The sequence below is a fragment of the Mustelus asterias genome, chromosome 15 (assembly GCF_964213995.1).
Source record: "Mustelus asterias chromosome 15, sMusAst1.hap1.1, whole genome shotgun sequence".
NCBI lineage: Eukaryota > Metazoa > Chordata > Chondrichthyes > Carcharhiniformes > Triakidae > Mustelus > Mustelus asterias.
Genome location: NC_135815.1, coordinates 102629218 through 102646190, shown reverse-complemented (window position 1 = coordinate 102646190; position 16973 = coordinate 102629218). Strand labels below are relative to the sequence as shown.

The following is a 16973-nucleotide window of genomic DNA, read 5'->3' as shown; positions in this document are numbered from 1 at the left end:
AAATCAAATCAGATCAAATCAAATCATGTACCCATCCATGCCCTGAGTTCATTTGCCTTGCTCGTCAGGCCTCTTGCATTGAAATAAATGCAGTTTAATCTAGACTTCCCTTGCTCTCTGCCCTGCTTTCTCAGACCATTTGTCCGGTCGTGTTTTGTACACTCTCCTTTGTTTTATTTCTCTTAGCCTTACTGGACCCATTCACTGAGTTCTCCACAGTCTCTGTACTCTGTCCCTTTTTGATTTTTGACTTTGGTTTCTCTGCCTTTCACTTTTCCCCTTACTGCCTTTTCTTTCAATCCCCACTTAATTTCCCTCTGACTTCCTGCATCAGTTCCCATCCTGCATATGAGAACAGACTGCTTCAGTATCTCAGGAGCCACAAATGGTGTTGAACATTGTGCAATCATCAGTAAACATTCCCATTTCTCACTTCATGATGGAGGGAAGGTCATTGTTGAAACAGCTGAGGATGGTTGGGCTTAAGAGTCTATCCAGAGAACTCCCGATATCCTGAAACTGAAATAATTGGTTTCCAACAGCTACACCTTCCAGGTATGACTCCATCCAGTAGAGAGTTTCCCCCCGATTCACACTGACTCCAATTTTGCTAAGGTTCCTTGATGCCACACTTGGTCATATGCTTTCTTGATGTCAAGGGTAACCACTCTCACCTCAACTCTGAAGTTCAGTTCTTTTGTTTGTGTCTGGACTAAGACTGTAATGAGGGCAGGAGCTGAGTGTCCCTTGCAAAACCCAAACTGAGTGTCAGTGAGCAGGTTATTGCAGAGTAAATGCTGCTTGCTAGCACTGTTGACAACCCCTTCTTTCACTTTGCTGATGATCGAGAGTAGACTGATCGGGCAGTAATTGGCCGAGTTAGATTTGATTTGCTTGTTGTGGACAGGACATACTCGGGCAGTTTGTCACATTGTCGGGTAGATGCCAGTGTTGTAGTTTTACTGGAACAGCTTGGCTAAGGAATCAGCTAGTACGAGCTAGCATGTTCAGTACTCTGGCTGGAAGGTTGTCAGGGTCCATGGGCTTTGCAGGGCTTTCAGCCATTTCTTGATATTACATGGAATGATTCTGAGATGCTGGGGGCACCCGGAGGAGGCCGAAATGGATCATCCACTCAGCTCTTCTGGCTGAAGATTGTTGCAAATGTTTCCTTCAACTTTGTCTTTTGTACTGCTATGCTGGGCTTCCCCAATCATTGAGGATGGGGATATTTGTGCAGCCTCCTCCTCCAATGAGTTGTTTAATTGTCCACCATGGCTGGATGTGGTTGGACAGCAGAGCTTAGATCTGATCGTCGGTTGTGGGATCACTCCGTCTATTGCTTGCTGCCTATGCTGTTTGGCACACACGTAGTCCTGTGTTGTAGCTTCACCAGGTTGACAACTCATTTTTAGGTATGCCTGGTTCTATGCCTGACATGCCCTCCTGCACTTTTTATTGAACCAGAGTTGATTCCCCTGGCTGGGTGGTAATGGTAAACAGGCGGAGATGATGGGCAGTGACGTTACAGATTGTGGTTGGGTACAATTCTGCTGCGGCTGACGGCCCACAGCGTCTCATGATTGCCCAGTCTGGAGTTGCTAGATGTGCATGAAGTCTATCTTATTTAGCACGTTGGTAGTGCCATACAATATCCGGTTTCCTCCCACAGTCCAAAGATGTGCAGGTTAGGTTGATTGGCCAGGTTAAAAATTGCCCCTTAGAGTCCTGAGATGCATAGGTTAGAGGGATTAGTGGGTAAACATGTGGGGTAGGGCCTGGGTGGGATTGTGGTCGGTGCAGACTCGATGGGCCGAATGGCCTCCTTCTGCACTGTAGGGTTTCTATGATTTCTATGATGAAGGCAGGTATCCTCAATGTGAATAAGAGTCACATCATACTACCATGCAGAAGAGGCCCTTCAGCCCATCCAGTCTGCACCCACGCATGGAAGGCCCTGACCTACCCACATATCCCACTTGCCAGCACTTGGCCCATAGCCCTGAATGTTATGGCATGAAGAGGGTACTGTCTCCACAGGGAGGGGGAGCGAAATATGGCGCATACCTCCCTCACCGCCATCCCTCTGGCGCCAATCTGACAACCGGAAGTGAATAGGAGCCCCGCCCCTTGCCGCTGATTGGTGGGTTCTCCTCTGGGCTGCGGCCGCTGATTGTTGTGGGCGGGGCGTGTTGCCGAGCGACGGGCAGCAGGCTAGGCTGCGCAGCGCAGCGAGAGGCAGCAGATTAGGTTGAGAGCGCTCCGCACCGCCCCTCCGCCCGGCCCGGCCGCCCCCTCCCCTCCGCCCGGCCGTCACTCAGCCCGCGGCCCGGCCGCCCCCTCCACTCCCCCTCGGCCCGGCCTTCACAGCCCGCCCCGGCCCCGGCTTCCACTCCCGGCCCCGGGCTGTGTTGTGAGGATGGCGGCGGCTCCGAGCGCTGTGCCCGGGGACTGAGGCCGCGCTGATTCTCCGAGTAGCGGCCCGGGGGAGGCGAGCTTCGGAGCCGCAATCTACCCAGGCCCGCGGGTGGGAGCTGCAGCCCGGGCCCGGGGCCTGGCAATTGGGAGAGTGTTCAAGAGAGACAGAGATCCCTGTGAGGGGGAGGTGAGTGGGAGGAGGGGGGGTATCTGTATAGGGGAGAGGGATCTGTGTTGGGGATCTGTATAGGGGAGAGGGATCTGTGTAGGGGAGAGGGATCTGTGTTGGGGATCTGTATAGGGGAGAGGGATCTGTGTTGGGGATCTGTATAGGGGAGAGGGATCTGTGTTGGGGATCTGTATAGGGGAGAGGGATCTGTGTAGGGGAGAGGGATCTGTGTTGGGGATCTGTATAGGGGAGAGGGATCTGTTGGGGATCTGTTTAGGGGAGAGGGATCTGTGTTGGGGATCTGTATAGGGGAGAGGGATCTGTGTTGGGGATCTGTATAGGGGAGAGGGATCTGTGTTGGGGATCTGTTTAGGGGAGAGGGATCTGTGTTGGGGATCTGTTTAGGGGAGAGGGATCTGTGTTGGGGATCTGTATGGGGAGAGGGATCTGTGTTGGGGATCTGTTTAGGGGAGAGGGATCTGTTTTGGGGAGATGGACCTGTATTGGGGATCTGTTTAGGGGAGAGGGATCTGTTTTGGGGAGAGGGATCTGTTTTGGGGAGAGGGATCTGTTTAGGGGAGAGGGATCTGTTTTGGGGAGGGGGATCTGTTTTGGGGAGAGGGATCTGTGTTGGGGATCTGTTTAGGGGAGAGGGATCTGTTTTGGGAAGGATTGGGGATCTGTTTTGGAGAGGAGGAGGGGATCTGTTTTGAGGTTTATGGGGGGGGGGGGGGGGGTGGGAGGTCTCTGTTTAGTGCAGCGGGAATTTTATTTTTGAGACTGCACATTCTCAGCTGAGAAAGTCAAGGCTGTATTTGTTATGTTTGCCCTCATGCTCCCACTATTACTTTGTACCCTAAATGTCTCGCAGCTTTTGTGCAGTGATAAATGTTCAAAGGGATTTATTTCCATGTGTTTATGTTGGCCATGGTTTAAGTATATTTTCTTTCTTTATTATCTTTGTGTTAATTGTAATCCTTTGTTGTGTAAACTTCTCTAGCAGTTAGGTGCATTTTTAAAAGATAAGAAGTGAGTGGATAAGTTTTTAACGAGTAACGCACATTGTTTCAGGGAGAAATGTGAGCGTTACTGACCTGGTGAAACCCAGACACACTCAATTATATGTCGTGCAGAAATATTTAGATCAACATTTAATTTCTTGATGTAGAAAGGTGAAGATAAATAACATGCCTACTGCCCGTGATTGAAGTCACATTCAAAAATATATAAAAGGAAAATAGTTTTTATGATCAGTTTAGATATTTTAGTGAAATGTTTCCATTAGTTTCTGCTGTTATCTGCCAGTATTTTTTGTGGCGTGGTTGTAGTTATGTGAAAATGATCACGTTGCATTTTAATTTTAAACTGCTATCCATGTCTCCGTTCCAGGCCTGATGATTCAACATCATTTCACCCAAGAGGAATGAATTGACAGCTACTTCCTGCCACAGTCATGCAGGTTACCGGAGTACTTTACAATCCACATTGGAATGTGTCATCCTATTTGTGACTTTTCTCTTAAGTGAACGATGAGAAAGAAATGTTATCGCTCATAAAGGATCTACTCTTTTGGTTCTAATTTATAAACTTGGAGAATCTAAGTTGCATTCTATACCTGAACTCATCTGCCCAATAACAAGTCCTAATAATCATGGCTTCAGTTTGGAAACGACTGCAACGTGTCGGGAAGCATGCATCCAAGTTTCAGTTTGTGGCTTCATACCAAGAATTAATGGTAGAGTGCACAAAGAAATGGTAAGTATAATAAATTTATTGTTGTATTACATTGTAAGTGGTAATGTTGGCGTGTAGCCATCCCTTCCTGCCACTAACGATGTGATTTATTCTTTCAAAGACCAGCTCACACGATGGGAATTGGGCGGGGCTGAGAAACCTCAGATGTTCAACCTAACTTTTTTTAAAAATTAAAATTATAAATGGAGTTCATATTATTAATAGATGTGTAATGCTCATCTTCCAGCCTTTGGAATGCTCTGGATTTGATTTTCATTTGTGATCAGATTGCCAGATAAGCTTTTTACAGCACTGGCAAGTTACATAATGGAATTGGACTCTCGGGTTCTCATTTATTTGCAATACTATACTAGCAACACCATTGTCATTTGCCACCAATGCATAGTGCACCTTGGTACTCCTTGTGTCATTGTCTTAAGGACTATCATTCACCCGAGATCGAGGAAAGATTAATACCAATGACACAGTGTATGCAGAATGAGCGGAACATGAGTGATTTTGCCACAGTGAAGTGGCAGAGTTCGTGATGTATTTTAAAAGTGGGAAACCATTTGAAATAGAGGAAAGAGCCAAAATAAAGTTAGATTTCAATTGCAGCACAAAAGGATTGCAAATATCTGCACCTCTAACAGTTGAAGAGAACATATTGTGTTTAATGTTATTTTATTCCCTCCATCTCATTAATGTGCTAGACATTCTTTTTGAAGGTCATTCTGCTGTTTGTAGAACAGCAGTGGCCTCTTCAGGGGCTAGACATCTTATCTAGGTACTAGTAATTTGAAAAAGAAGATAGATAGTCCAATGTACATGTTGACTTGTAAACAGTGACATGCTGCAAGTAGTAAAGAGCACATTAAACAGGCTCCACATTGATTTAAAATCAGGAGCTCTGATGAGATCAGCAGTTTGGCAGATGATGGGAAAACTGGAATTCAAAATGTGCTGGTTCTCATTTCAGTAGCTGGGAAGTATGTTTAGTCATGATGTGGAGATGCCGGCGTTGGACTAAAGTATGTTTAGCACAGAGGGACTGTTTCTGGCCAGCTCTTTCGGGTCTGTGGCAGGTCCAGACCTGGATTTGCGGGTAGCTGTGTGTCAGATCTATAACTGAGTAGATCAATTGATTGATCAACTGTTAATAGCAGGAGTAAACGAGGTTGCTGCTGCTGAATGGAGGGTGGGTGGATGGGTGGAGTTCATGCTGCGTTAGGGCAGATGATCAATGTTTCCCTGTACCATCACACTGAGAGCTTATTAAAACATTTCCTGTATTTGGATGTTTTAATGAATGTTCCAATGTTCTGGAATAATGACGTTAACCTGATTAAGATGCACGTGTGCCTCACGTTAACCAGTTCCACTTTTTGACATGAAATCTGAAATATTTGTTATAACCATAGTTATATTGAGTGTTGGCAGTAAGAAAATGTATAATAATCCTTGGTTCATTTAAAAACACTTTGTAGATATAATATTCCGTATAATTTTAAATTAATATTGCTCATAAAACTTGCATTGAGAAGGATTATAAACCTAGTTCAAATTTCATGTCTTATAATGTGCTTGTTAATTTATTTGCATACTTTCAGATTAATAATGAGACAAATCCAGAAAATAAAAGTGTAATGGTTTTCCAAATGCTTTGCACTGTATTGTCACCATCTAGGTATGTATCTGCCTTTGGAAAAAGGTTGTTGCTGCTATTGGCATAGAACCCGTACAGTGTGGAAAGAGGCCATTTGGCCCATCGAATCTGCACCAACTCGCTGAAAGAGCATCCCACCCAGGCCCAACCTTCTGCTCTATCCCTGTAACCCTGCGCATTTACCATCGCTAATCCAAGTAACCTACACATCTTTGGACTGTGGGGGGGAACCAGAGCACTTGGAGGAGACCCATGCAGACACGGGCAGAATGTGCAAACTCCAAAAAGTCACCCAAGGCCAGAATTGAACCTGGGTCCCTGGCGCTGTTAGGCAGCAGCGCTAACCTCAGGGCCACGATGCCACCTGTATTTAGATCCCATAGTGAACTGAGGCACAGATTAGTACAAAACGACCACTAATTGATCAGAATGCTTGTGTGCACTTTTTTATTCTAATAGGCCATGGGAGCAATAGTATTGGAATCTTAGAATCCCTACACTACAGTACAGTACATTCGGCCCATCAACTCTGCACCGACTCTCTGACACAGTATCTTGCCCAGACCCTCTTCCCCACCCTATCTCCGCTTACCATGGCTGATCCATTTAACCAGCACTTCTTTTGAACTGTGGGAGGAAATCGGAGCACCTGGAGCAAACACAGGGAGAACGTGCAAACTCCACATAGACATTTACCTGAGGCCAGATTTGAACCCAGGTCCCTGGCGTTGTGAGGCAGCAGTGCTAATTGCCACCCCGATTATTTTGTGAGCATGTAGCCCTACACTACGAGGCGCAAAGCTAGTTGTGTGGAGGGGTATGGAAATGTTCTGTCTAAACTATAAAAATGACATTCAAATCGTTTACTAGTCACCTGAATATCAAGAGTGTTTGGAAGCCTTGGATCTTGGCCATCTGTCCTTGTATATTTTTAAAATTTCTTTTGGAGATTTTTATTGTACTCGAGCTGGAAAATTTTACTGTCCTGATCTATATCGTGCCACAGGGAATGCTTCACATCATGATGCTAATTTGCAAGTTAAAATTAGGCCTGTTAACTGGAAGAGACATGGGCTACTGTTAATTTTGGTTTACAAAGAATTGCAAATCCCCTCAAGGTTACAAGATATTTTACCTGATCAGGCAAGTCTGATATGTTAAATAATGAAAGCAAAGTTAAATGAATGTGTAACAGTCGTCTAAATTCTAGAGAGATAGCAACTCTGGAATTACTTCAAGATGTTTTCTTCTCTTAAAACACACTTATTTTCACGGAATGGTTTTGTTCAGTATCTGCCAATTCATTCCATATGTTAAATATAATACAAAGTATTCTGTGGTTGATTACCTGGGAGTAAAGATGCCACAGTGATTGAAGATGCTTTTTGATGAGGCAGGTTACAGAGTAATATGCAGCCAAACTAAATTGTATAACCAGTGACCACCTCAGTTTGGCACCCTGAAATAAGAGTCCTGTATGTGTCTTTCTGAATGTTTGAGACACTCAGCTGGGTGGGCATCATATGCGAAGGTCAAAATACAAATGGGAATTATTTCTATAATAATGCAATATTGTATTTGAGAATATCTCTGCAGGCACTTTAGTTGAAAACATTGTTTAAGATTTGCGATTGTTTTATGATGAGAATGGTATTTGAATGCAGTGAGGTACTGCCTTTTACAGTGAGAGACTTTGATCCTCCTCCACGTTGTCATTAACATGCTAACTCTTAATGACATCATTCGCAAGCACTAGGTTAGCTTCTACACGTGCTAACACCCAATTATACTGCACTGTCTTCACCATTGATATGCGGTAATAATGTTTCATCTGCCATGTGTCCACCTATTCCACTAGTTTCTGCAAAGTATATTACTATCTTCCTACTGCACTTCAATTTACATTTTACTGCAGACATTTTGAAATTATGACCTGTACCCCGAAGCCTAAGTCATTTAGATGGATCAAACACAGTAGTCCTAATATTGGGAAACTACTGTATATGGTACCTATCTCTCTGCACTCTGAAAAATAGCCATTATGACAATTCAATTTTCTATTCCTTAGCTAATGCTACATCCATGCTGCTGCTTTTATCCTCAGGAGTTTAATTTTATTAATAAGCCTATTAAGTGACACTTCAAACTTCTGTTGAAAGTCCTAATGCACAACATCAACTGCGCTGCCCTCTGAGACCTCATCAAAAACTCAATCAAGTTAGTCAAACATGATTTTCCCTTAACAAATTTGAACTGGCTCTCCATTAGTCCATGCATGTCCAAACAGCTGTTAATTTTCTCCTAGATTATTGCTTCTAAAGCTTCCTCACTACCAAATGAGCTGCAGTTGCTGGGTTTGTTCTCTTTTATTGAATAATGGTGTAACATTTGCAATCCTTGACTTCTGTGATACAACCCCTCTATCTAAGGAGGGTTGGAAAATTGTGGTCTGCCTCCTATCCTTGCTTACCTTGGCAACCTGGAATGCATCCCGTTCGGACCCAGTGACTTAGCTACTTCAAACAATGCCAGCTTTCCTAGTGCCTTCTATTTATCCACTTTTAAGTCCTCCTGTATCTTGACATCCTTTTCATTTTCTGTAGCTTTGGTAAAGTCCCCTTCCTTCATAAACTTCGAGGCAAAGTACATTTGATGTGATGAGGAATCATTTTTAAATAATGTTTTTATTAGAAGCTTTCATTTTATATTTGCCACAAAGCATAACAGATCCCCAAACTCTAGTTCAATACAGAGTGATCATTATTCCATATAAATATACTGAAAAGACTAGCGCATACTCATACAAAGGATTCTAATTATTGATCATTGCAGTTAGCATCTCCTCTTGAATGGATGAAGAAAGGATGGACTCCTAGAAGATTGGGGAATCTCAGGATAACAGGATACAGTCATGAACACATTTGGAATATTGTGTGCAGTTCTGGTCACCTCACTATAAGAAGGATGTGGAAGCGCTAGAAAGAGTGCAGAGGAGATTTACCAGGATGCTGCCTGGTTTGGAGGGTAGGTCTTATGAGGAAAGCTTGAGGGAGCTAGGGCTGTTCTCTCTGGAGCGGAGGAGGCTGAGGGGAGACTTAATAGAGGTTTATAAAATGATGAAGGGGATAGATAGAGTGAACGTTCAAAGACTATTTCCTCGGGTGGATGGAGCTATTACAAGGGGGCATAACTATAGGGTTCGTGGTGGGAGATACAGGAAGGATATCAGAGGTAGGTTCTTTACGCAGAGAGTGGTTGGGGTGTGGAATGGACTGCCTGCAGTGATAGTGGAGTCAGACACTTTAGGAACATTTAAGCGGTTATTGGATAGGCACATGGAGCACACCAGGATGATAGGGAGTGGGATAGCTTGATCTTGGTTTCAGATAAAGCTCGGCATAACATCGTGGGCCGAAGGGCCTGTTCTGTGCTGTACTGTTCTATGTTCTATGTATAACACGTGGCCCCATGGTGCACACCCTCCTTCACAGGATAACAGAGACAGAACTACAGGATAGACAGGGTAATATACAACCAACTGGACCCTAACTTAACATTCCAGGACCTCTGACCAATGAAAGGATAACCCAGAAAAAAGGGGAACCACAGGATATGGCACAGTGGTTAGCACTGCTGCCTCTCAGCGCCAGGACCCAGGTTCGGTTCCTGGCTGGGGTCACTGCCTGTGTGGAGTTTGCACGTTCTCCCTGTGTCTGTGTTTGATTTGATTTGATTTATTATTGTCACATGTATTGGTATACAATGAAAAGTATTGTTTCTTGCATGCTATACAGACAAAGCATACCGTTCATAGAGAAGGAAAGGAGAGAGTGCAGAATGTAGTGTTATAGTCATAGCTAGGATGTAGAGAAAGATCAGCTTAATGCAAGGTAAGTCCATTCAAAAGTCTGACGGCAGCAGAGAAGAAACTGTTCTTGAGTCGGTTGGTACATGACCTCAGACTTTTGTATCTTTTTCTGACAGAAGAAGGTGGAAGAGAGAATGTCCGGGGTGTGTGGGGTCCTTAATTATGCTGGCTGCTTTGCCGAGACAACGGGAAGTGTAGACAGAGTCAATGGATGGGAGGCTGGTTTGTGTGATGGATTGGGCTACATTCACGATCTTTTGTAGTTTCTTGTGGATTTCCTCCGGGTGCTCCGGTTTCCTCCCACAGTCCAAAGATGTGCGGGTTAGGTGGGTTGGCCATGCTAAATTGTCCCTTAGTGTCAGAAGGACTAACTAGGTTAAATGCATGGGGTGATGGGGATAGGACTTGGGTGGGATTGTGGCCGGTGCAGACTTGCTGGGCTGAATGGCCTCCTTCTGCACTGTAGGACTTTGATTCTATGATATGACCATGGTTACAGGATGTGGTGTGTCAGCGTATGCTCTCATATACAGGAACCCGTTTGCCAAGGATTTGTACACCTCCCACCTCACAACACAACACACTTCCCTCCTCCAGCCATATCCGAGGCACCGATCAGGCTCCCTATCACCGAAAAATTAAACCGTTTTCCACCAAGGAAACCCTGCTGACAAGGAGAAGAAGAATTGTTACAACACCCATCCTCAGGGAATCTCGGGCAGAGATCCCACCCTCCTCCTCCTCCCGACAAGATAAGGATTAACTATAACAAATCAGAGCCTGTATCAACACTACTCACCCTCATCAGTGAAACCCTAACCAGTGGATGACATGCTCACCATCCATTCCAGGAGCCAAGTCATCAAATACAGATGCAGCAGGATTTCCAACTGAAGGTGAGCCTTCACCGAGGAAACTGCCCTCTCCATTGACAGGATTCTCTTCCCAGCTTCATCCATTCTCTTTAGGATATCTCGCAGCTCATCAATATGAGCAGGAGAACTTCATGTTTTTAGGTGTCCAGATCACTAACAACCTGTCCTGGTCCCCCCATGGCGACACTATAGTTAAGAAAGCCCCACCAACACCTCTACTTTCTCAGAAGACTAAGGAAATTTGGCATGTCAGCTACAACTCTCACCAACTTTTACAGATGCACCATAGAAAGCATCCTTGCTGGTTGTATCACAGCTTGGTACGTCCTGCTCTGCCCAAGACTGCAAGAAACTAAAAGTTGCGAACATGGCCCAGTCAATCATGCAAACCAGCCTCCCATCCATTGACTACACTTCCCACTGCCTCAGAAAAGCAACCAGCATAATGAAGGACCCCACGCACACCAGACATTCTCTCTTCCACCTTCTTCTGTCGGGAAAAAGATACAACAGCCTGAGGTCACGTACCAACCGACTCAAGAACAGCTTCTTCCCTGCTGCCATCAGACTTTTGAATGGACCTACCTCATATTAAGTTGATCTTTCTCTACATCCTAGCTATGACTGTAACACTACATTCTGCATCATCTCCTTTCCTTCTCCATGAACGGTATGCTTTGTCTGTATAGCATGCAAGAAACCATACTTTTCACTGTATACTAATACATGTGACAATAATAAATCAAATCAAAAATCTGTGCCGGGGAGCTGAGACGCCACGCCTTCACTCATAATGGCGACCATTGTCTTGATGGCAACAGAATCACCAAAACAGCATCCATCAACGAAAACTTGAAAGATGACCTTATAGAAATCTTTAAAATTCTGAAAGGTTTTGATAGAATGGATACAAAGCCCATGTTTCCTCTTGAGGGGATGAGCACAATGAACTCGAGGTCACCAATATAAGATAATCACCAAGAATTCCTGAGGGAATTCCAAAGAAACATCTTTACCCAGAGAGTGGTGAGAAAGGGAACTCACTACTGCAGGCGTGGTGGAAGCGAATAGGGTGGGTGCATCTAAGAGGAAACTAGAAAAGTATAAGAGGGAGAAGAGAATTGAGTGTTGCAATGATAGATTTGGATGAGGACAGATGGGAGATGGCTCGACTGGACGTAAATACCAACATAGGCTGGTTGGGTTGAATGGCCTGTTTCTGTGGCTTATCCTATGTAATCCAGTGCAATGATGTGCTTCCAAGTCTGGTATAGTCCAAAACCCAGAAAAGCAGCAGTGTGACATTCCTTCTATTTTGTGCTCAAGGTACATGGCTGTTGAGATTGAGACTACGCAAATTCATTTCATAAAGACCTTTTATAAGCAGCAGTTTGCCTGGCAGATTGACTAATCTCACATTTATGTGCATCATTTAACTAGTCATTCTTTCTTAACATCTATGCACGTGAAAAGTCAAGTCTTTGGGTAAAATTGGGACCTGGAGATTTATTTGGACTCATTTTAAAGTCATAGATCCTGGCTATTTTTATGTTTCTATTATTATTTCCCATCCCGGCATTTATAATAGTACCTAAGTAATTGTGACACGCAATAATTAGACCCTCCTGCCAGCCGTTACTCTGTATTACCCCATGGGGAGGGTATAATTATAGTGACAGGTTTACAGAGGGAGATATCATTATAACTGTGAGCACAGAAATTTATAAGGGAAAAGGTGATGGGAAGTTTTTAGATATCTGATGATATTTCACAGCCAGAATTAGGTGAAGTTGCCACGTATACCATTTTGATGTTGGTATGCTTTATCCTGAAAGTTTAGTATGATTGTATTAATATTTTAAAGAGAGTACTCGAAACCTTTTGTTCCCCAAAGTGTTTGAGAGTTTTCATTGAAAAAACTGGAAATTATAATGGAAACTTTCTTTTTTACTAGAAATGTCTGAAAGTGCAATAATTAAAAAAATAAGTTTTTGTGTTTCCCTTTGTGAGAGTTGAATTGTAAATGAGTTTACAGCAAATTCCTAGTGGTGCTCTGTGTTTAAAAATTTCAATCATGTTTGTATTAGGTTAGATATATGTACAATCCTATTAATATGAATGAGTTTGTCTAAATGTACGTACTAACCTATGTTATTTAGATGTAAGCTATAGTATTATATATGAGTTATTATAGATGAGTTATAGTAAGGAGGTTCTTGTGCATGGGTTTCTTCTGGCTGCTCTGGTTTCCTCCTACAATCCAAAGATGTGTAGGGTGGGTAGATTGGCAATGCTAAATTTCCCCTTAGCCCCCTGACACTAACGTGGGGTTACAAGGGTAGGGCCTGGGTGAGATAGTTGTCAGTGCAAGCTCGATGGGTTGAATGGCCTCCTTCTGCAATGCAGGGATTCAATGAATTATGAACCAGAACTTAAACGTATACAGTAATGAGAGGAGAACTGGCTAAGGTTAATTGGGTAAATAGACTGAAAGGTATGGTGGTGACTGAACAATGGAAGACATTTAAACAAACAATTCAACATGTTCAACAAAAACACAAATTGAAAAACAAAACCTCATCAAGAAAGACTCGTGTGGCTTTTTCAGGAAGTTAAGGATATTAAAAGAAGAGGCTTGCAATGTTGCAAAAATTGTAGCAACTCTGAGGATTGGGAGGGTTTTAGAAACCAACAGGGGCCACCAAAAAATTTATAAGCAAAATTAATATGAGAGTAAGTTTGCCGGGAATGTAAAAACAGATTGTAAGAGCTCCAGAAGTATATAAAAAGGAAAAGCGTAGCTCAAGTAAACATTGGCCCCTTAGAAGCAGAGATTGAGAAGTCATAGAATCCTACAGTGCAGAAGGAGGCCATTCGGCCCATCGAGTCTGCATCAACCACAATCCCACCCAGGCCCTATCCCCGTAACCGTATGCATTTACCCTAGCTAGTCCCCCTGACACTGAGGGGCAATTTAGCATGGCCAATCCACCTAACCTGCACATCTTTGGACTGTGGGAAGAAACTGGAGCACCCGGAGGAAACCCATGCAGACATGGGTGAATGTGCAAACTCCACACAGACAGTGACCCAAGCCGGGAATCGATCCCGGGTCCCCTCCCTGCTGTGAGGCAGCACTGCTAACCACTGTGCCACCATGATCAGAGGGGATGAAGAAATGGTGGATGTATTGAACAGATAGTTTAGAATCATAGAATCTACAGTGCAGAAGGAAGCCATTCGGCCCGTTGAGCCTGCACTGACAACAATCCCACCCAGACCCTATCCCTGTAACCCGACGTATTTACCCTGCTAATCCCCCTGACACGAAAGGGTCAATTTAGCATGGCTAATCCACCTAACCTGCACATCATTTTGTCTGCCTTTGCAGTAAAAGACCGGTTTCATATCAGAAATTGACAGTAACCTAGGGGCTAAAAGGAGCAAGGAAATTCATATCAGCAGAGAAAGAGCATTGGAGAAACTTGAAGGACAAAAATCTGACAAATCCCCGGGACCTTATGACTTATACCCTAGGATTCTAAAAGTGATAGTGGATACACTGGCTATGATTTTCCAAAATTCCATAGATTTGGGAATGGTCTCGTCAGAGTTGGCAAGTGTTACACCACTTTTCAAGAAAGGAGAGAGAGGAAAAAAACAGCGCAGTTAGCTTAACATCAGTTATTGGGAAAATGCTGGAATCTATTATTAAGGAAGTCTTAACAAGGCACTTAGAAAAGCATAATATAATTAGAACATGGCTTTACTAAAGGGAAATCCTGTTTGACAAATTTTGTATGAGTTTTTTGAGGGCATAACAAGTAGTGTAGATAAATGGGAACCAGTAGATGTAGCATACCTGGATTTCAAGGTGCCACATGAAAGATTAATGGGCAAGATCAGGGTCTGTGGAGTTGGGGTAATATATAGAAGTAAAGTTGCCAAAGTCCAGATGACTATAGGCTACTCTGCTCCTTCTAGCCCTGGGAAACCTGAACATCCTTCTTGGTATGGTGATTTCGCGCATCTCACTGATCAAAATCTTCATTTCTGTCTGTCAACTGTGAAAATTTTGTGGTGGCCTGGACACCTGGAGGCTTCCAAATCCCAGCAGCACCAGTCAGCAGAAGGGATTCCCCTTTCTCTCTCTCTAAGAACCTGCAGGTGTTTCAAGTCCTCTGACTGACAGCAGAAGCCACTTTCACCTAGGGGTTCCCTTCTTCACAGCTGCTCACTCCATCCCATTAGAACCATAGAAAATTACAGCTCAGAAACAGGCCTTCACTCTATCTATACCCATCAAAATCTTATACACCTCTATCAAATCTCCCCTCATTCTTCTACTCTCCAGGGAATAAAGTCCCAACCTATTCAATCTCTGTAACTCGGCTTCTCAAGTCCCGGCAACATCCTTGTGCACCTTCTCTGCACTCTTTCAACCTTATTTACATCCTTCCTGTAACTAGGTGACCAAAACTGTACACAATACTCTAAATTCGGCCTCACCAATGCCTTATATAACTTTACCATAGCACTCCAACTTTTATACTCGATACTCCGATTTATAAAGGCCAATGTATCAAAGGCACTCTTTACGACCCTATCCACCTGTGACGTCACAGAGGGAATTCTGTACCTGTATTCCCAGGTCCCTCTGTTCAACTGCACTCTTCAGAGTCCTATCATTTACCTTGTACGTTCTACTTTGGTTTGTCCTTCCAAAAGTGCAATATCTCACACTTGTCTGCATTAAATTCCATTTGCCATTTTTCAGCCCATTTTTCTAGTTGGTCCAAATCCCTCTGCAAGCTTTGAAAACCTTCCTCGCTGTCCACTACACCTCCAATCTTTGTATCATCAGCAAATTTGCTGATCCAATTTATCACATTATCATCCAGATCATTGATATAGATGACAAACAACAATGGACCCAACACCAATCCCTGCGGCACACCACTAGTCACAGGCCTCCACTCAGAGAAGCAATCCTCCACAACCACTCTCTGGCTTCTTCCATTGAGCCAGTGTCTAATCCAATTTACTACCTCCCCATGTATACCTAGCGACTGAACCTTCCTAACTAACCTCCCATGAGGGACCTTGTCAAAGGCCTTGCTGAAATCCAGGTAGACAACATCCACCGCCTTCCCTTCATCCACTTTCCTGGTAACCTCCTCAAAAAACTCTAATAGATTGGTCAAACATGACCTACCACGCACAAAGCCATGTTGACTCTCCCTAATAAGTCCCTGTCTATCCAAATATTTGTAGATCTTATCCCTTATCACATCTTCCAATGACTTGCCCACCACCGACGTCAAACTTACTGGCCTATAATTTCCCGGATTTCTTTTGGAACCTTTTTTAAACAACTGAACAACATGAGCCCCTCTCCAATCATCCGGCACCTCCCCCGTGAATACTGACATTTTAAATATGTCTGCCAGGGCCCCTGCAAGTTCAACACTAGCTTCCCTCAAGGTCCGTGAGAATACCCTGTCCGGTCCTGGGGATTTATCCACTCTGATTTGCCTCAAGACAGCAAGCACCTCCTCCCCTTTAATCTGTAAAGGTTCCATGACCTCCCTACCTTTTTGCCCTATTTCCGTAGACTCCATGCCCGTTTCCTCTGTAAATATGGATGCAAAAAAAACATTTAGTATCTCCCTCATCTCTTTTGGTTCCATACACAGTCTACCACTCTGGTCTTCAAGAGGACCAATTTTATCCCTGACTATCCTTTTGCTCCTAACATACCTATAGAAGCTCTTTGGATTTTCCTTCACTCTGTCTGCCAAAGCAACCTCATGTCTTTTTTTAACGCATCATGTATTTCAAGTCTCTGAGCCTTGGTAGAAAGCTCAAAGCCTTTGAAATCCCTTTAAACCCTTTGAAAAGCTTTGTTTGCACTTGATTTCAGTCCAGTCCTTTTAACTCTCCAACTGCTGCTTGTGGTCACAGCTTCAGGCAACTTCACAATCAGTTAAGTGCTTTTGTGTAGCATTGTGGTTAGGAACAATGCGGGAGGGTACTTGAAATGCAGTCAACCGTGAAGGGAAAGATCAATAAATAAAGCTGACTACCTGCTGTCTAAAAACCATTAAGTTGTCAATCAACGTACAGCTGAAATGGCGCAGGGGGGTGGGGGGTGGTGGTGGTCAGGAGGGCGTCCGGTCGCCGCCTGCATGGTGTCTGTACGCAGTCTGCTTGTTCTCCCCGTGAATGCATGGGTTTCGTCCG

The 16973-nt window shown here is 43.9% G+C and overlaps 1 protein-coding gene across 5 annotated transcripts in view; it reads left to right on the top strand.

Moving 5' to 3' along the window:
* Positions 1–2175: 2175 nt before the first annotated feature.
* The window catches only part of ehbp1 (EH domain binding protein 1), a 340872-nt gene continuing 326074 nt past the window's right edge, over positions 2176–16973 (top strand). For 2 of the 5 annotated variants that reach the window (XM_078230456.1, XM_078230455.1), the window contains exons 1-2: positions 2176–2605; positions 3977–4342. In XM_078230456.1, coding sequence (XP_078086582.1) covers positions 4239–4342 — 104 coding nt within the window. In that variant the 5' untranslated portion in view covers positions 2176–2605; positions 3977–4238. The remainder of the gene's footprint in view (positions 2606–3976; positions 4343–16973) is intronic. The other 3 variants (XM_078230454.1, XM_078230451.1, XM_078230452.1) reach the window with 2 other exon arrangements.